Below are 20045 nucleotides of genomic sequence, written 5' to 3'. Positions count from 1 at the left end.
GGGACAGATGTGCGCCTTTTTAAAAGATTTCACAGCAGTGCAACCGCAGCATCACCCTGGCGTGTAATGCAGATTTGTAGGTTCCGTGTAATTCCACTGACCGATCCGGTTTCTGATATACCGTACCAAGGATCCTAACATATTTACTCTGTACCAAAGATTTTCACAGGGAGGCAGCACGAAAGCGTTGCTTTGAATTTCCTGCCCGCCTTGGAAATGAAAAATCTCACAAATATACTTGAATTTCACTATCAGAAGACTGCAAAATTAAACTAAACTTTCTGGAAAAAAACACAAATTTGCTTGGTCAAAATTACTTCACATCATCATAATAATTATGCCTTCTGAGTTCTGACTTCTGACTGTGGTCGTACTGGCGTATATGTCTGCACAAAATGCCGTTGCCCTTCTTCCATTAACGTAGACGTTAAACTTATATACACACTCATGGCCAAGACTGTAGTTAACATCTGTGTTTTACAATTATCAGCTGTTTAGCTTGTGGACCACAGTATTGTACTGTACTTGCGACACATCAATGACATAATATCGGTGAGCAAAACAACACAAAAAAGTCTCGTTTATCCGCTTCACCCACGGTCCCGACTACAGATGCCGCACTACACTCCCTTTAATTTCCAGCGATAGGATAATTGTTGTCGCAGAAATTCGTGTGATCGCGATTCTCCGGTATGGTGCTGTAGTCTCCTGCCTAGAGCAGTTCTTTAACAATGGTTAGTTATAACTTAACTGTGATTGCAAAAAGCGAAAGCATGATTTCTGCAATTCGCAATGTTCTCCAATAAGCTAAACATTGTTTATTAAAGTTTTACAGTGATTGTGTTCGAACTTTTCCTTACCAAGCCAGGAAATGGAATAGTGGACAGGGCACGATTTGCGCATACATCCCTAAAAGCTTGCCCTGACCAGTGAAGCGTCATCAAAAATGCACGCCATCCTAGCGCACATGCTGTGCTGATGACTTGAAACTCTGAAAGCAGATCTCACGAGCAAACGTCTGTCAAGTTCAGACTTCATCTATCCATGCAAGAGTGCCATGAAATTGTTATCTGAATTAAAGGCACAGAGAAGGCCGGCCACAAGCGCCATAAAAGCTGGTCGTATGCCGGCAAAGTAAGTACAATAATGACCGTGGGCTTTCCGTTTTTCCAATTACATAAAACCGCTAACAATTTATAGCAGTAAAAGCTTGTGAGCTACATATTAAATCAATAATTATCTGTAATGTGTTAATTTTCAGTAGTTTTTGTTCATAGTTGCTCTCCCAATACGATGGATTAAGCCGATTAAATTGCATCTGTGTATGCTCCGCGCATCATTACCTTGATCTGGTTCTGTACAGCATCCCGGTTTTGCTGCCACAGCAGCTGCGATTCTCGCGTGTATCGTTTTCCATTGGTTCACTCTAAATGTACGCATAGAGCAAATGCATGGCTTGGCCGATCTGTGTTTGAAAGTCAAAGCGATCGTTTCTACCTAGTGTAACGGCCGGCACACATATTTTGCCTCTTATGAGCCTTATCTCGCTGGAACCAGAGACAAAAAGCCAGCGTAAATATGTACATCCTTTGGCACATGCGTCTGTAAAGTTTGAGCAATCTCCGCATGTTTCACCACACAAGCAGCCTTATTTCCGCTGCTCTGTATCGATTGGCCTAGTGAAACACTTAAAAGTAATTAGTTTCTGATTGGTAATTTTATCTTACGGCTTTTTTTGACATGTGATCGTCGTGTTCGCTCTAATCTGATCCCGTGGAAGAGCGAGATTTTACAATGATTAAAACATTGCTCACCAATATTTGCCGGTTGTCACATATTCGAAAACGATGGAGATGTGGATGTTATTTTAATCTAACTGAACACTAGATGCGACGGGACAGTGAAACTGCACTTTTATTGACATGATTTGCAAGTTTTGTATATTTATATTCATACAAACTGCATTCTTCGGATTATGTGCAGCTCTTCCGAAAATTCAAGGTAAAGGAAAAGTATATAAACCACTCCCAGAGATTTATTTATCGTTAGTGTTACGGGATACACTGTCGACGTTATTAATTCCTCATGTGGTTTTTCGCTTTTACAGGGACGAAAGTATTATTTATCTTTGTTTTCGTAGATTATGCAATGTTATCATAATTATAACAGTTTCGGAACTACGTACTGCAGATTGCAGTTTCGAAGTACCGTATGTTAAATTTTATAGACATTTAATTTCGTCCAGCTGCATGAGCGTACAGTATCTTGCATTGATGATTGTGAGCCGATAAAATGCTCTTCGTGCGTTTCTTTTACATCACAAGTGATCGAACAAATTCATAATATTTTACAGTTCTGTTCTTATCATTAATTTTAATATGCAGATTCATGGTACAAAATTGATCGACATACCTACTTTTGGCACCTGTTGTTATACCCTGTGAATTGCATATTCTACTTTTGCCCACCACAATACGCAGTAAAGATAGTTATGTGGCGCCTGTACAGCCGATCGTCAATCGCATAAGCGATATTTTGATCAATTTCCCGTTTTTAGTGCAGTGTGTTTGAGGCCAGGTCATTCAAGGACCAGTTCATTCCCTTTCTGTGCGCGTACACACAGTGCCGCTGCCTAGACGGCATCGTATAGCGAAGTACACAAACGTATTGATGAGTCAGTCAGGACAGGCTGAAAATTAACAGTTCGCAGTTGAACTTTATTCCACCGATTGGCGACCATTTGATGGCGCTTCCGTAGAACTGCATGGCCTCCGCCGATCAAACTGTACTGTAATACTGGCACAGTAAAATATCGACTATAAAACGCGGGAATTGGTTTAAAACCAAAATTGGTCTGATGGTGATCTATTTCCGGCCTGGATGTTTCCACCCAACGGGAAGCGCGAAATCCCCCTCTTTTCAATGGCCATTATTCGGCCATAGGATGTAAAACAGAGCGGTTGAGGGAAGAAATGATTTCGTTGGGTTAACTTCCTCCAAGGAAATGATTTGCCACAACTGGGCTCTTGGCTCGGCTGTGATTTCCGCAGTAAATACGGCAAGCAGTTTTGTCTATACCTCGCACGAACGGCACAAGAGACAGTTGAGGGAATTTGGAGGAAAAATTAAAATTCTCCTAACCGTAGATGGAGTGTTTACGTACAGTCAAGCAGAACTGGCGCTAAGAGTGGCCAAGGAGTGTTATGCTTACATGATTATGGGCGCAATCCAATAATTTGACATAATCGTTAGTTTTCGTGTCATCGCACAAGTTGCGGCGACGCTAAACATACCGGGTGTGTGCATTTGGCCCGAAAAAATGGAATATCTGTACCGACAATTGGTTAAATCAAAAATCTTTGCTTTTGCAGTGTATGCGTAATATGCTGTATACATACAATAGTTAGGCTCAAAATTCAGTCATGAAGATTTCAGCGAAGGAAATCTGTGACACACGCTTAAAAAAATCGAACTTTGAACCTTAACAAACATCAAATAACTGCACGGCAATGATGCATCACATATCTGCATCGAGCGGGCAATTTTGAGAGCGCAAAAACATGCGACATTTTGCTTTACGGTGAGCTTTCTTTCTAGTCTGCAACTTTCTTTGCAGTTTGCACTTTACTGCTGCCTATATATGGCCTACCGAATTCAGTGCTTCAAATTAATTAAAAAAGATACTGTAATTCACGATTAATTTAAAACAGTTAATTAAGGCTACCAGTTGCAAGTTAATAAACGCCAGCCGGTCAGCGAATTGATCAATACTCTGCACGCAATTTATCCGCAAAATTTTTAATTAGACATATTAACATGTCATGGTAACTTATAAGTTCTTTTAGAGACTTATGCGCCCTACGCGCACTTTCTGGTTTACGCTACCAGAATGTGTTTGGATGAGCAATTAACACTGATTATAATGTTATTAATTAGTTATTAAGATTGTGCACGTAGCAGTGTCGATGATACCCGATAGGCGGTAGCAGTTTTTATTAAAGGATAATTATTGAAGTATACAATTACGGTATATCGTAGTGAAATGTAAGCATTAAAATGTGTGCATATGAGTTTGTATGAGAAATATCCAAATTGGCGGCTTTGACGCTCGAATATGCTACTCTCGAGTAGCTTTTTCTAGAGCAACATTTACGAATATTTGGGGCGTGGACAGAAACGTGCAAAAGCCACATCATCGCAATATGGACCAGTTATGAGCGCTTATCTTATCTCGTGTGTTACTCAGCTTTTGCAGAATTCTCACAATTGCCAGGATTTACTAAATTTTCAGTCTATTTTGAACCGGACTAATATATCGAAGTATTGATTTTACTAGTCCAATAACAACATTTCCTGAGTAAGGCGGCAATCGTTACAAAGATTGGTGTGCGTGTATGTTGTTGATGCTGCCGCAGCAGCAATGAGTTATGGGCACATTTACCAAGGCAGCCCAAATATCCAGTCACTGATTAATTGAATTTCCCAGTGCATTCTCATTATCTTCACGCTCATCTATTTTGCTTTCCTCACTGACTTTCTCCCAGTCTCTACATTGACCGTTTCAGGCGCAGGACATAATACAACATTATCGCTGCTTTCCCATTCTCTAGGTCACTTAACGACCGCCTCCCCTCGACCCGGTCGTCCACCCAGAATCCTGGAGCATCCTAGTGATCTCATTGTGCCCAAAAATGAGCCGGCAACACTACAGTGCAAAGCTGATGGTGATCCTAGTCCACAGATTATTTGGTACAAAGTGAGTATAATTAAAGAAGAATGCTCTCTGTTTATTGCTGACGCTGCAATAATTTTGATAAATGGTTGGCAAACAATAATGATTTCACTAGTATCACATGCACATGGCGAAATCTATACTAAAAACAAAAGCTCACTAAAATTGTCAAACATCAAACGGTGATACATTATATACGTTTCATACGCTGTGAGTCTGTAACCCACAAACTATACGAATGATCGTAAATTTTTTCATGACAAGTAAAAATATACTTGTAGGGTAAATTACGAGTACAAACTTACAATTGTTTAACCAGAAAATTTTAAATGTTAGACTCAGTAGATTGGCATTACGCGTACTGATAATATTTCTCTGCATCTGTTTCAGGATTCGGGAGAGAGTATTAGCAGTAGCGGTGTGAATCCTTTATTGACCAACGCTAGCCCGCAAAATTCGGACACCGACTCACCACGATTAATTCAGCAGAACGGCGCATTACATTTCAGCCGTGTTTTGCATAATAATAAAAAGGGAAGACCGGATGCCGGTATTTATTGGTGCATTGCCAAAAATAATCTCGGGGAGGCGCGAAGCCGTAACGCTACACTAACCGTGGCAGGTAGATATTTCGTAATAAAGCTTTTTTTGCCAGCATTGAAGAAATACTTTCTCATAGGATTGGTAAATAATCCAACCGTAAAGTAAGAGGCAAAGTCTTGAATTCGATCCGACCATTGTTTGTCGACAATCATAAAAAATCCTTGTACAAAAGCAGCGAAGAAATGACCCCATTGTAGTTCAGTTTACCATCTTGCTTATTTTGTTATGGTTGTGTGCATTTTCTTTGCCTCCAGATGATGCTTGTAAATTAGGCCGTGTTCTTGAGCATAACACCTTTTTAATAAATTGGTAGCCCTTTAACCAACTCTAGTTGTATTGATTTTTCTGATTAACTCTTTCTGGACATAACTATGGAGGAACGGAAAAAGTGATAAATCGATAAGGATGTTCCATGATTCATATTAACAGCTCCACAACGTTGCAGTACTTTTATATTAATTCAATACACGTAATAAGTGAATGCCTGAATCCAATAATAAAATGGCTCGATGCCTGATTATCCGCTATCGGTAAACCGTATGGTATGCTCTTTGAATTAAACCTTGAAAAAGGTGCAGCAAAACGTAACAGTACTCATTTTGTGTGAAAAAAATAATTTACTTTATAATGTTCCTTGTTATAATAGGATAAAGATTATAATAGCTTATGTATAAGGTAATTACTAGTGCCTCTGTATGTCTAGATCCAAAACGTGAACAATAAATATTCCGAGAATCTGATTTGTGTGAGAAGCATTTTCGTATAAAACGATGATGAATGGCTATTCTTGTTCCAATGTGATTGTGGTTAAATCCAAGGTCAAAGAAACAACTTGACTGAATTGTTCGCAATTGTAGTGCTTCGCGATGAGTTTCGCCGCCAGCCGAATCTCAACATCCAAGTGGCAGCCGGTAAGGGCCAAGCGCTAGTACTGTTTGCAATTAGTGTAATTGCCATTGTCTACGACTCCGCCTGACGCTAACAGATGATTAACGGCCTCCTCAAACCACAGGTGACACTGCCATGCTGGAATGTCAACCACCCCGCGGATTTCCGGAGCCGAAAGTTTTTTGGAAGCGTGATGGTAAAGAACTGAAAGCCACCGGACGTTTTGCCCTAATGGATGAGGGTAATTTAGTCATTACCGAAGTCCGCCCGTCAGATGCCGGCAAGTACGTCTGTGTGGCGGAAAATCTGGTGGGCAGTAAGGAATCACACGCGGCACTCTTGACGGTCCACGTCAAACCCGCCTTCATCTCACCACCGCAGGATATTACGGCACGCGCCGATGATAATGTTATTTTCGAATGTAAAGTCACGGGTGACCCCGATCCGCGGGTTACATGGAGTAAGAAAGACGGGCGTTGGCCGCTGAAAGATCCACGGATTAGCGTGCAGGAAGACCGCTCACTGCGTATTGAGCGCGTGTCCCCGTCGGATGAAGGAGTCTACGTGTGTGATGCCGAAAATGACGCCGGCACGGCGTCGACGACCGTCATGTTGACCGTCCATTCCCGGCCCAGTTTTCTTATGACACCACGTGACCAACGGGTGGCCGAAAACGGGGCGGTCAGCTTTGACTGCTTGACCACCGGCAATCCACCGCCGGCCTTCTGGTGGATGAAAGAGGGCACGCAGGTGCTGATGTTTCCCGGGCAGCCGCACGGGAGATTCAGTGTCCAGCAAGATGGGACGTTGATTATTGATTCTGTTAAGAAAGAGGATACCGGATACTACGTCTGCTCGGTTATGTCCGTCGCCGGTTAGTCAACCTCTTCTCATATTCTATTGCCTATTAGTACTGGCTAATAAGCCAGACAGTTGTTTGTAATGTTAGATTCAACCGGATTATGAATATAATACTTCTCTCTGTGATTAGGCTCAGCACTGGCTAAGGCGTATCTGGAGGTGTCCCATGCGGCAGAAGTGCCACCACCTGTCATTAAAATCGGCCCAGCTAATCAGACCCTAGCGGCCCATTCCATTGCCATGCTCCCCTGCCAGGCTACAGACATTCCACCGACGGTCATTCAATGGTACAAAGACGCAGCTCTTCTTCCGACCAATAACCCCCGCATCACCTTATTAGACTCGGGAACGTTACAAATTTCCGATCTACAAGTGTCTGATTCAGGCATTTATACCTGCATTGCCTCGTCAGAAAGTGGAGAGACACCTTGGTCAGCGCAATTGATTGTGGAGCTGCCCACCAATCCAACCGTAATTTTCCACCGGATGCCGGATCCCGCGACCTTTCCCAGTCCACCATCCAAGCCGCAGGTGGTCAATGTGACGGAAATTTCAGTGGAGATCAGTTGGCGGGCACCGCTGGATGAGGGTGCTGGGCCAGTATTGGCTTATCGCGTGGAGTATTTCAGTTTTGACATTCCCATGGGATGGATGGTCGCGGCGGAAGCGGTGTCGGTCAATCGGCTAAATATCGGACAGTTGCGCCCGGATACATCGTATTTGTTCTTGGTCAGGGCGATTAACGCCTACGGGCTGTCGTTGCCCAGTGTCATGTCCGAGCCCATTCGCACCCAAGGCAACTTTCGTCCGCTGCCGGAATACGATCTTGCCGATATTAAGTCCAAGTTTACGGAGCAAATTGTGGAGCTAACCGAGGTGAAAGCCATTTCGTCAACGGCAGTTAATTTGTACTGGAATATACTGCGGTATGATAAATACATTGGTGGATACTACGTGAAATTTCGGACAATTACCACGCGGACCGGAGGAGAGTACGGGAATTACTCGATGGTAGCCGTGAGGCGGGGATTGGCGCAGACCCATACTCTGCTGAATTTGCGTAAATTTGCCAAATATGAATTCCTTCTGGTGCCACATTATAAAGACATTAAAGGTGTTGCCAGCAATGTTTTGACCTGTCAAACATTGGAAGACGGTAAGTCGGTAAACAGTTACTTAAACTTTGGCCCGTATATGTAATGGCAAATAGGTCGATGCGGGAATAAGTACAGCAGTGGAAAAACGTAAACCTACAAATATCGTTAGCTTAGCCTAGTTATGCATAGTCTTTGAGAATGTCTTGGGCAGTTGATTAAATTTATCTGGCTATTTCCTGAATTTTAAAGCCATAAACATCAGTCTTAATTACTGGCAAATGATCCTGGACGGAATTTATTTGCATTAACGATTAGAGCAATTTCAGGGCGCAATTCGGACAGCTGTCAGAGAATTGTTATCGCGACTGCAGTCTTTGTGGTCAGTCACTAATCATACATATGCGAGTCGAACATGCAATCATCAACAACTTGAACAATCAATAATCAGAAGCCTATAAATATGTATGAGTTTCTCTCGATCTTCATAACTGACCAGCGGTACATGAATAGCAAGAACGCTGAACATTTTATTACGATAACATGTTGCTTATGACCATAAATGCCCCAGGCCGTTTTCGTGTGAATTATCTGTCTCCTGTGAACGTTAACTGCTATTCCTATGGTAGCCGCGGCGGATCATTTTAAACTTCGACCGGACAGTGTCTCTTTGTTCCGTTTTCGCGAGGTTCAGATGAAATATTTTTACATAATTTTGTGTGATCTTGCAGATTCCAAATTATGAAATAAAACTCTTATCGGAAATGACTGTATATAGTTATATTTTGCTTAGTTTTCATGTAATGTCGTAAAAGCATTCAAAGACCTTTGAAACATTAAAAAATTCAAATAAATGTGGTAAGGCAAAAATTACTGCGCAAAAATCAGAAGGCTAACAGCGGCATACGTCACTGCCAGGCTCTTTTAAGCCGTCATTTTCTTCAAGAGTGTATTTGCTTTTCTTATGCTGCAAGAGTGGCTGATTATTTCTTTAACCCGAATTGCTTTTAGCACAATTTTTCTGGTTGGTTTTGACAGTTAAAAGTAGGATTTAAACTGTCACCCACTAATGATTGTTTCCGGCCACTTTTCTTCCAACAACCGTTTATTATGACCGCTTCTTCGGCGTACTATTACGGTTATTACAGTCACAAAGTATGCTGAAAAATGCCTTACAACTGGTAGTTAGCTTAGATTATTGAAGGAATACATGGAACAATTTTGAAAGCAGACATTCTGGGCGTCCATTACGAACTGGATTTACGACACGGATACAAGATAGCAGTACCACAATTTTAAGAATAACGGCACCTGCAAAGAACGTAATATCCTTTTTCTATGCAATGATTGATAGACCTTGAATTCAGCTTTATCGAGTAAACCATGAAATACTTGAAAGTTTAAAAGGGGCCACAAACGGATGTGGGCATCGGATTTTAAATTTTCAAGCAATTAACAAATTTGTTTCTGCTGCAGTGCCAGATGAGCCTCCTCAGGATATCAATGTCCATCTGGTTAATCTGACAGCCATCAGTATCTCGTGGCAGCCGCCACATCCCGATCATATCAACGGAAATTTGCTCGACTACCGGATTCTTGTGTCTGTAGCCGGTGCAGGTAACAGTCACACCGGTCCCGCAGTTAACTCATCATCCGCTGCTGTCGTCGCCAACAGCTTTTATGTCCGCAACATAACCGTACACGTGAAGGAGGCGCGCAGTCAAATTATTGGGAATTTAAGCAGTGGAATGCGCTATCGCATCCAGCTGGCTGCACGCACCGAAGCCGGAGTGGGCCTAACGAGCAAACCAATTTACATTCGAATGGGTATGTGCTTTGTATGTACCGTAGTTTCCTAAGCTATAATTATGTGAATTTTTCAGCTTAAAAAGGTAGTATTCATATAAGTCGTTTTACGAATATTAATACGTACTGCAGTTATGCATGTTTAGGGATAAAGATAGCAAGATTTTTATTCTAGGCGTAATAATAATAATTAACACTAATGCAGGTTGGGGTATTAGGTACTAGTACAGTAGTACTGATACCAGACATTTTTTATGCTTTGCTAACGATGCCGCAACATCGTACTAACGCCGCATAGTCGCATCATGCTTGATTATATTTTTGTATTTTTCTGCCCTGTATGTGAATACTTATTTTCGAGTTGATTTCGTAACAATCAGACAAGGAGCGAAAGAACTATGCAAGTGCTTATTGGTATTCCGCTTGTGAAATAGTAGCGGCCATCTTCAGCCCTGTTTGCTTATGGTTAAATATGTATGAATGCGGTTATTTTAGCATAGTAATATGACACATTTGTTCCGTTGTTATACAACGCATGAACTAACAAGGAAATCATTCATCAGGCCATGCTTTGGCCGGATTAGAGTCTGCTGTTGTTTGGTTATGCTGTCTAGCTTACTAGATGGAAAACCTCGAGTAATCTAAACAGAAAAAGAAATACAACCCTGTTTATTGACAGAGCGACCCGTCCAAGGCACTGCCGATTTCCTGCGTGAGCCCTGGTTTATTGGCTCACTGGGCGGCGTGATGTTCCTGTTGTTGATCACACTCTGTGGGATGCTGTATTTCCGCCGGAGTAACATGGCCCTCCGGCGCAAAGCCTATCCACCACTGCAAATCCAGCAAATGGGCATCCCTTTCCACCCGGGAATGCAGACCAACAGCACCCTCCTCCCGGATTCCAGTGTCATTCTCGGCCGGCGTCCGGCGGGCAGTTACAGCCGCAGTAGTCCGTGGATGGCGGAGAATCATTGTGATTGGACTAATCAGCCGGCCGATCTTAAGGAGACGTTATTGCCCAGCTTTGATATTCCCTTGGGTGCGTATGCAGCAGATGGGTTAAGGAGTGCATCGGACACAACCGGCGCTTCACCCTACGCAACGGCCACGCTGGCGATGTCGAAGCAGCATCGTGGCACTTGTGCCCATGATGTGCCGGCCAAATGCGCCCATAATCCACCAAAGTATAATGAAGTGGCCGAGGAAGATGCGAAGCGAAAGCTGCACTATGATAACAACGCCTGTTTGCATCCGATGGATCATAACAGCAGTCTGTCATCGCGCTCCCATCAATCACACCCAGAAACACTCAGTGTCCATAGTCAGCGCTCGTCGCCGCGCAGTGCCCGCTCCAACTGCCTGCATCATCCGAAGCAGACCAAATTTCTGCCGACATTAAATTGGGCCGACATTCTCCCGCCTCCGCCCCGCTGTCCGCCACCCGCGCCAGAATCTCAACCCAACGCGAATCTCAATAATGAGGATGATTATTCGTCGCTTTACTATGGTGACAGCGAAATGCATGGGAAATTCCAGTCAGAAAGTGAAGGGGAAGGTGAAGTGGACCAGCGCCCAGAACCGCCTCCACGAAATGCTAGAATGGTCCAGCCTGAAGCTCCACGAACCGGGTTGGTCGGTGATAATCATTCCGCTAGGAATCCACTACAAAATGTGACCAATTTCGCTCTGCCGAGGACGAGAAGTTTCGAGTCAAATATGACGGGTGATGGAGAACTAAATGCCGGTAAAGAGCACAATATTTTACAAATGCGAAATGTAATATATTGGTATGTACAAACTACCAAACCCAAACAGCAGCATAAGCGTAGCAAAATTAAAAGCCGAGATTTAATATTTTAAAGCCGATAGTCATTGTCCAATTGTAGGTTCTAACGCTGATTTCGCCAGTGACACTGAGTATGGTGATGGTGACGCCGACGCGGAAAACGAGGACAACGATCCCCGCAGCCAGGAAAGTAGTCCCTGTTTAAGCTCTGAAGCGTCATTCTTTCTGGATACGAATGCTTCCCGTGCCGCGGCAGCCAAGGCTAATGCGGCTGCCAGCCAGGTGCCTCAACGCACGCATCTGCTGCAGCAGTATCCCCGGCCCACACCGCACAACAGTCCCTTTGTTCGTCATCATTCGCTGCGGCAGGACGCGACGGCCGGTACCTCGTCCTCCTACCGGGATACGGATCGTGTCCGTTCCAGTGTGGATCGCAGTGTCAAACCGCCAGCTGCTAGAAGACCAAATAAGTTTCAGTAGTATTTGTTCCATGATTTTTTGTGTGACATGTTTTTTTGTGTATAATGTTGCGAACGTTTTAATGGTTATTGCTGCGCCATAGTGTAATACTATGCTAAACAGTCTAAAAAATTGGCAGTATATTCGGCTGGAAGTGAGCAGTGTTGTTGTTTTTTTCTTTTTGATCTGCGTTACGGTGTTGACGGAATATGTCCAAAGAATACAAGTACTATACTCGTGCAACGATGGTATATTTTTTGAAAGCCGTCGAAATTTTAAGAAGGTCACACACAAATATCGACAGTCCTATCGAAATTTTTTTCAATGAAAATGAAAAGTAGAAGCGTGTGTTCAGGGAAGCTGAAAAAATTGAAATGGGCTGAGTGGGCTCCGGTTTGCCAGTGCTCACCATCAGTAAGGTACATTTTCTAATGTATCAGTTTTTAGTACTTGTATGTTTTAACCACCCAAGTACAATTTCACTGGAGAAGGCAGGTAACAACGGGCCAGCATCCACTTGGGACGATAATTTGATGTGTACCGAAACAATAACGGGTTGTAATTTTTTGCATTCTTAAGTTAATATTTGAGTCCAGTCAGATCATGACTAGGGTTGTTAACGGTGCGGTTTTTTACCAATGCACCGGTGCAATTTGGAAAAATTGCGGTGCAATTTTGAGAAAACAATTGGTACAGGCGGTGCGGTTTTTGAGAAAAACCCCACCGGCGCACACCGGTGCGTTTGGGTAACCGCGTTGACGTACACCGGTTAACCACCGGTTAACCGAAGATATCGTAAAATTGTAATTTTAATGAAATTTTTATGAGACGACGGTTCAGGCTGGATTCGCACCTACCTACAGATACTAAGCGCACGGGCCATGACGGGCGTAAGTCTGTAACGTACAAATACGTGTATATTCACTCACAAAGTTATATTTGAAGCTGGCTTGAATATCGGCTTCATACTGCAGCTGCTGCAACAACCGGGCTGCCATACGAAAGAAAATGTGAGCACTGTAGCGCACGCGTTTGACAATTCTCACCCTCTACAATTTTTTCGTCATTAAAATTTCTTCAAGATCCCTTTTCGATGTTTTACGTCTTTGTAACAGTTTCGCTACGATGGATACATCCTGCTGGGGATGCTTTTAGGAAGTTTAACTTAAGCCCACAAATTCCGGCGGAATAAAGAGGAAATCGCAGAGCGCGTAACATTTCGCGCTGTTACAGTACTGATGTGCCGGTGTACAATACACCGGTGCGGTGCGGTGTAAAAAATTGCGGTGCGATTTTCGATTTTCACCACACCGTCCGGTGCGGTTTTTCGCTTCACACCGATTAAGTAGGTGCGATTTCTGTAAAAAACCGCACCGAAGCCACACCGGTGTACACCGCACCGTTATAAACAACCCTAATCATGACTTCCGCGGAAGGATTTCCAAACTTCAAAGTTATGAGCACCGGAAATCCTTGTAGGCAACTCAAAAACATGTAAGATGGTATCATTCAGTTTGGTGCAGAATTTTCACGGCGTTACCTTTACATATGAGTTCGATTTATTTTATCATGTTTGTGACTGTATGCAATCTAAGATCAGCTGGCCAAACTGCAGTCGCACAAACGTGTCAACAAATACTCGTACGAGTGCAACCAGTAAGGCCTCGTCCCGAATTTGAAGTGAATTTAGCTTTGGTATGGTTGCTCAACCGCACGAGGTGGCTGTATGCAGTGGCCACGCCTACAGATACGGTACGCGAAGCCACCTCGCGAGGTGGAGTTGCTGTATCGCAACAAGATTCGCTTCGAATTCGGGACAAGGCCTTAGTAAGTATGTAAAAATTAGTGCCACCATACAGTGCTATACCTACAACCTACAACAGTACCTACAACAGATGTACAGGTGCACGAAACATTGGAAAGTTGGAATACCACAGTAACAACTGCAGAGAACGAACGAAATATAGATATAAGCACTTATACCCTGCTTTCAAGTTAAAATGTGATCTCACAAAGCAAAAGCGCAGACATAAAGTGCAAATGCTCGTCTTGATTAAAGTCAGTGGCTTCTAAGTACTTTCAATGTGATCCGCTGATTATGGAGTCACCGGATGTATCAGAGAAAGAAATTTTCGGGAGCAGCCACCAATATTTTTACAAAACCGATACCGATTTTATTGCAAGAGGAAGTTTTGGGATTGTTTATAAAGCTGTTTTAACCGGTGCATCCAATCTTCTCGGAACTTTTGTGGCCGTGAAAGTCGTACATGTGCCAAAAGAATCTGAGATATTGGTCAACCTCAAGAAATGGACGAACTGGGGGGATCGCATGAAGATTCTTCTCGGTCTTGCTCACGAACATATAGCTGCATACCACAAAATAACAATTACCAGACCATTCAGAGGCGCATTTGTTGAAATTGTGATGGATTATTATCACGGTATACGTAGGTTTTGTGCGTTATACCTTATGTCACTACTAGAAGTAGAAACGTACATTCATGACAAACTTCTCTAGCCTGACTACACTTTAGAAATTCCAAAATGTTTTCAGGTGGTGATCTTGCCTGTTTTTTATACGGCCTTCGAAAAAATGGTATCCGTCTCGATCGAGCAACAGCAACGCGATATGCAATAGAAATAACGGACGGCGTGCACTTCCTGCATCAGAAAGGGCTTGTTCATGGTGATCTGAAGCCAGGAAATGTGTTTATAAAACATCTGGACAATGACCATGAACGCGATACTTTAGTTATTGGCGACCTGGATGATTTTGTGCAGATGCAGCGTAGCGTCACTTGTTCCGGCGACATTACGCATGTTCGTGGTACCATACGTTTCATGTCTCCGGAAATGCTGAAAAGATTCGCAACCCTGAACTCGGAAATTCCCGGGCGCAAAACTGACATATGGAGTGTTGGATGTATAATGTTAGAGCTAGCCCACTGTATCACCGGTAGCAAAAGAAAACGGCTAAAGAAGAACTGGAGAATAGTGGAGGCCGGGTACAGAATGTCCGACACGCATTTTGCTACTTTGGTCATTGATGGATACGTGCCGGCAGTTACCAACAGAAATCTCCTTCCGGCAGAACTGGTGGCTTGTATGCAAAGATGCCTGCACCGCAACAGTGAAAAACGAGTTTCTGCCGATGAATTATTGAAAAAGTTGTTGTGTGTGGATCCGTTAAATACCCCGGCAATAATTGCTCGAAAAGAAATAAAACACACAATACAACGATTCAGAAAGCATCGTGGACAAATCATAACAGATGCCTGGCGGCTTCCACTTCTCCTGCAACCTTGACTGCTTGCGAAAGTAATGCACAATCGCAGTTATAAAAGTGAGTGAATACAGAATAGTTGCTTTAAATTAAAATATGAATTTGCTCTGCTGAACATCTGCAATCCGTGTCCGTTTTGGTACCGTAATGGCGTATTGCAGTGTGAAGTATGCACATCGTTTTTACACCTTAAATTGGGAGAATTTAATGATTGTAAAAGGGCAACACAAGTCTACGAGTAGAGAGTACATGTATTTGGTAATACGTGCAGGAAGGTTTGACAGCGAATATATTGTAAATACGGTTTTTGGCGAAATTTAAGTACGACTTTTTTTAGAGACTGATGAGTGACTTTTCTGCGCGCCGTTGTATCAAAGGGTCGGAATAATCTGCCTACCGTCCGGTGAGAGACATTACACTGGGCACTAGGGTGCTGCGTCGTCGAAGGGCAGGAGCGTTAACGTTTAGTCGATCGGCTTTTGAACTTCCGCTCGATTCCTTTCGTGTGGCGCTGCTTTCCACTATAACCGGTGCCTGGCTGTATCGGCGCGTCAGGGCATCCATTCGGGCCAGTTTTGCGACAACTTCCTCATCTTCCGGACTGAGCTGATACTCCACTGTGACCTGGCCTGCACTGGGCTGGAGTAGACCTTCTACAATATTAAATCAAAACGTCGTTGGCTAAAATATGCAGCAAACTGGAACAGCCTTTTTTCTAAAGCCAAGGAGCGGTATATAATATTCATGTTTTTTTAATGGCAACACAAGCAAAAAAAATTGACCTTTCTGTTTCGCAGCTCTTGCTGATGCCTGAGGATTAGGAAGTCTGCGCAACCATGCATAGTGTAGAACTGCGTAGAGTGCGCCAAAACAGATATAAGCCGAACCGAAATATACGTAGGTACGGCGAGCTCCTATGTACTCGAACATCAGTCCGCCGACCAAGCTTCCGCATCCTCTTCCTATTTCGGAAAACATTCAAAGTGACAGCAGAAGCTTTTTCTATTCGACTGTTTATTCAACAGATAATCTCTAAAGTTGGAAATGCACTGAAATCTGCCTTTTTATTATTTTAAAAAATTTTGCGTATCTCATTATCTGTGCGTATCGAAGTGGCTTCAGAATTCAAACTTTGTGAACAATTAAATAAATACACGAATACCAAGCAAATAAATGAAATCAAACAATGTCATTAGTATTATGGTGTCCCATGTAAGCATACCAAAGGCGCTGTGCAGGCCACCAACCACTCCTTGCAAGGTTGCCAAATAATCTGGAGCAATTTTTCCACAGTAGACTGACGAGACAACACCAAAAAGCGAAGTGGTAAACGCTTCCAGTATTTCCACGGGCAGTACATGATAAGGTTCGTAAATAACCGAGTAGGATAGAAACCGGCATCCATAGATGGCCAAACAAAACATAATAATTTTTGTGTGGCCGAAGAACTTTATGAGCAGTGTAGAAGCCAAAACTACTGGCACAGCTGACAAACCGGACACCGTATTGGTCATCCCCATCAGAAGAGTGCTAGCGCCGATGTCTTTCATGAACCAAAACAAGAATCTACAAATCCATTAAACCCGATTCAGCCGTAGTGCATATGATGATTACATACTTGTAATTACATACATGTAATACGCGGCTGTTCATATGCACTACGATTCAGCTCACACCAACATATGGTCAGCGACGCAGCAGCTAATACGAAAAAATTAAAAAATGTGGTACTATGCTGCCGATGCTACCTAGCTATAGTCATATTACGTAAGAAATAATAATGCTGCCTACGTTTCGAGAAATCCCCACGCACACCCTGCCAAAAACATCATGATAACGAAGACCGTAATTTTGGGATTTCGAAAGAGTTTCCCAACATTGGACCAAATGTTCTCCGCAGCAGTTCGCAGCGACGCACTCATAAAACACGTAATGATTGCCGCGGTGAAATGCATTCCGCCAAAGACGTGAAATGCTGAAACGATTCATAATCCAGTTACAAAGTATATACAGAGTATTAACGTTTACACCGGAATTTCCATTTCTCAGTTACAACATTCAGCGTTAGTGCGAGGAAAAATATTTGTGTCGACTTTAAATACTCACGCGGAGAATAATCGTCAACTCCTTTCGCTAATTTTGTTGCATACCCAATTAACCATCCGGAAAGTGGGGGACAACCGCACATGCCAAACAACGCCCACACGCGCTGAAACCCAAGATCACCTGGAAAATTAAAACAGGCCATTGAAGTACGTTGTATATATATTTTCCAGTTTAATACCTTCTTGTTCATCCGATAACTGATAAGCAACTGCATCTAAAAGTGGCATCAGTGTATAAGCGAATCCCGTGGCCAGCAACCGAAACAAGGAATACAGTCCCAAAGTCATAGCGCGATTCTGAGCCGGTTTCACGGTAGAGCAGTTAACAAAAAAATCGGCCCGAATCGCACAGGTTATAGTACAGTTGATATCAGGCGGCGCTCCCGGCAACCTGCACCTGATTTCTCCATCATTGTCATCTGACAATGGGGCCATGATGGTTTTTAATTGCAGCGACCGATTATGACCTTGGACCATCATATCGGGAAAAGATCGATTGCGGAAGAATGTCGACGGTTGACATTCGGCATCGGAGCCAAAGCAGATACTCGCACTGTTTCGGCAGGTTGACATGCAGTCGTCGAACTGGATTCGTGTGCTCAAGATCTGGGAAAAATTGGCAATAGATCCATCACGGCATTGGTCAATCAGTATTTCGTTGGGCGGGAGCAGGTTTTTGGCATTGTTGCTGTCGCAAAACAGACTTAAACTCCCATTGGTTACCGGCAATTCCGCCGTTGTGCGAATAGGCCGTGCTGGTGGAACGGCGTACAATATAAGGTAATGGAAGACAATACTGATTAGATTCACCCCGATCAGCACGACTTTGTAATTTCCCAGTTTATCCGCAAGAGCACCGCCAAGCGGTGGACCTGGAAAAAATGTGTTAAAATAGAAGTTTAAAATCCCTGTTGAATGTTGACTGTAGTACTGGGAAACTGCTGTATATAGTTATTACCGATGCATGTCACAAAAGGCAGCATGGCATTAATGTACGCAGATTCCGCCGACGTCAGTCCAATATCTACAGTTCAATTCCCTTGTACAGATATGTTTTTATATGAGGATCAAGTGTGATGCATGAGCAAGGTCACCGTAAACGGGATGATACTTTCACGGGTTTTACCTACCTTTCATGTGTACTATAAGGAACGGATAAAGCCCAGCCATTCCTACGAGTAGTACAATACAAGTGTAATACAAAATATACGTACCTGACCAATGAAGTTCAAACTTAATTTTTATTGTTTTCCGTTCAAAAGTATTTAGTAACTCAATTCACTGTCACTGTCATTCGCCGAGATGCGTAGAACGAGTATATTACACCGTCAAGTTCATGTATACCTTAAAAAGTTGATATGTATCTGTATTTCACGTGAAGAATATTTTATAAATGTTAAATTTATAATTTTATAAATGTAATTTTAGAATTTTATAAATGTTCTGCTGGCAACGTCTAATTCGATAAATAACAGGTGCCGCCGTCAAGTAGTAGTTCAAATAGCATAAAATTCAAATCATGGAAATATTTGCAGGACAAATCTTACCTCCGTACAGAAGAAACATTAAAAGTTTGACCGGGATCAGCTTCGGGTTGACCTTTAGCAGTCTCTTCGCTTTTGTTCTAAAGGACATGTTAGGATTGGCTCTGTCCTTTGTTCCGTTTTCCATAACTTGCCCGCAAAACACTAAGCAATTTTTCCTGTCTTTAGGGACTAGAATTAATTTTGCTTAGTTTTAATAATCTTAGCTGCGGTGAAGTTTTAAAAGAAAGAACTGTAAGATAGACCCTCCCTGTCTGGATGATCTACAAAGCTAAAAGAAAAGTTTATTTACACCGAACCGCTTGCCTGTTATTGCGACAGCATTAATGATCTTATCCAGATACAGTACACTTAAAAAGTTCTTTGGTATGTAAGTACCATGTGCAGTTGAATTATGTGAATCACTATCGCCAATTTTTCGGCACCAACTCATATCAAGCTGAGCCGCATTCAATAATTAAGTAATATGAAATCTGACACAGCCTTTCCGCTAGCTGCGTTGTGGCTATTACGTGATAGAGATTTATTTTCAACAAAGATGAGTTAATGAGCGTGCTGAATATCCTAATTAAATGGGAGACTAACTCTCAGCGGGCAGAAAGAAACACATTTGTTGATTGTATATAAGCACCGCCGACATCCTAACCTGCGAGTTTCTTCAACTTTCTTGGTACGTAGAATTGAGACAGAAACCGAAACAAACAACAACTAATTAGTATGATATTCATGCTAATAAAAAAAATTCATTTGCCTTACAAACCATACGAAATATACAGTAAAGTCACAAGTCTTTAACCACAAAACGGATGTAGGTTTAAAATTCCAAATATTATATTGTACGAACTTGTATTGTATTGTTCCAAATATTATGATGTATTAATAGT

General features: G+C 42.6%; 3 protein-coding genes across 4 annotated transcripts; 2 read left to right on the top strand and 1 right to left on the bottom strand.

The window, feature by feature from the left end:
• Window positions 1-1348: 1348 nt before the first annotated feature.
• Window positions 1349-12457, top strand: LOC129583755 (roundabout homolog 2-like). The gene is made up of 9 exons (XM_055475701.1): window positions 1349-2001; window positions 4611-4756; window positions 5123-5354; window positions 6193-6246; window positions 6348-7097; window positions 7215-8240; window positions 9655-10005; window positions 10664-11728; window positions 11871-12457. Exons 1-9 carry the CDS (start codon window positions 1923-1925, stop codon window positions 12248-12250), a joined length of 4083 nt encoding a protein of 1360 aa, XP_055331676.1. The 5' UTR covers window positions 1349-1922; the 3' UTR covers window positions 12251-12457.
• A 1724-nt stretch (window positions 12458-14181) lies between these two features.
• Window positions 14182-16654, top strand: LOC129583763 (uncharacterized). Of its 2 annotated transcripts, XR_008689815.1 has the most exons (4): window positions 14182-14670; window positions 14784-15572; window positions 15850-16243; window positions 16310-16654. XR_008689815.1 is itself a non-coding variant. In XM_055475713.1 (3 exons), the coding sequence occupies exons 1-2, from the start codon at window positions 14328-14330 to the stop codon at window positions 15533-15535; spliced, it is 1095 nt and encodes a 364-aa protein (XP_055331688.1). In that variant the 5' UTR covers window positions 14182-14327; the 3' UTR covers window positions 15536-15572; window positions 15850-16654. The 2 variants fall into 2 exon arrangements, 1 of the variants encoding a protein (XP_055331688.1); XM_055475713.1 differs by having other exon boundaries at window positions 15850-16654.
• Window positions 15715-19476, bottom strand: LOC129583760 (major facilitator superfamily domain-containing protein 6-like). The gene is made up of 9 exons (XM_055475708.1): window positions 19165-19476; window positions 18748-18789; window positions 18576-18641; window positions 17797-18489; window positions 17619-17738; window positions 17304-17487; window positions 16735-17078; window positions 16295-16474; window positions 15715-16165 (listed from the first exon to the last, which is right to left on the bottom strand). Exons 1-9 carry the CDS (start codon window positions 19286-19288, stop codon window positions 15906-15908), a joined length of 2013 nt encoding a protein of 670 aa, XP_055331683.1. The 5' UTR covers window positions 19289-19476; the 3' UTR covers window positions 15715-15905.
• Window positions 19477-20045: the final 569 nt, after the last annotated feature.

Source organism: Paramacrobiotus metropolitanus, unplaced genomic scaffold (genome assembly GCF_019649055.1).
Source record: "Paramacrobiotus metropolitanus isolate TYO unplaced genomic scaffold, Prichtersi_v1.0 Parri_scaffold0000011, whole genome shotgun sequence".
NCBI classification, from domain to species: domain Eukaryota; kingdom Metazoa; phylum Tardigrada; class Eutardigrada; order Parachela; family Macrobiotidae; genus Paramacrobiotus; species Paramacrobiotus metropolitanus.
The sequence above is the reverse complement of the archived record's forward strand: the minus strand, read 5'-3'. Positions and strand labels throughout refer to the sequence as shown.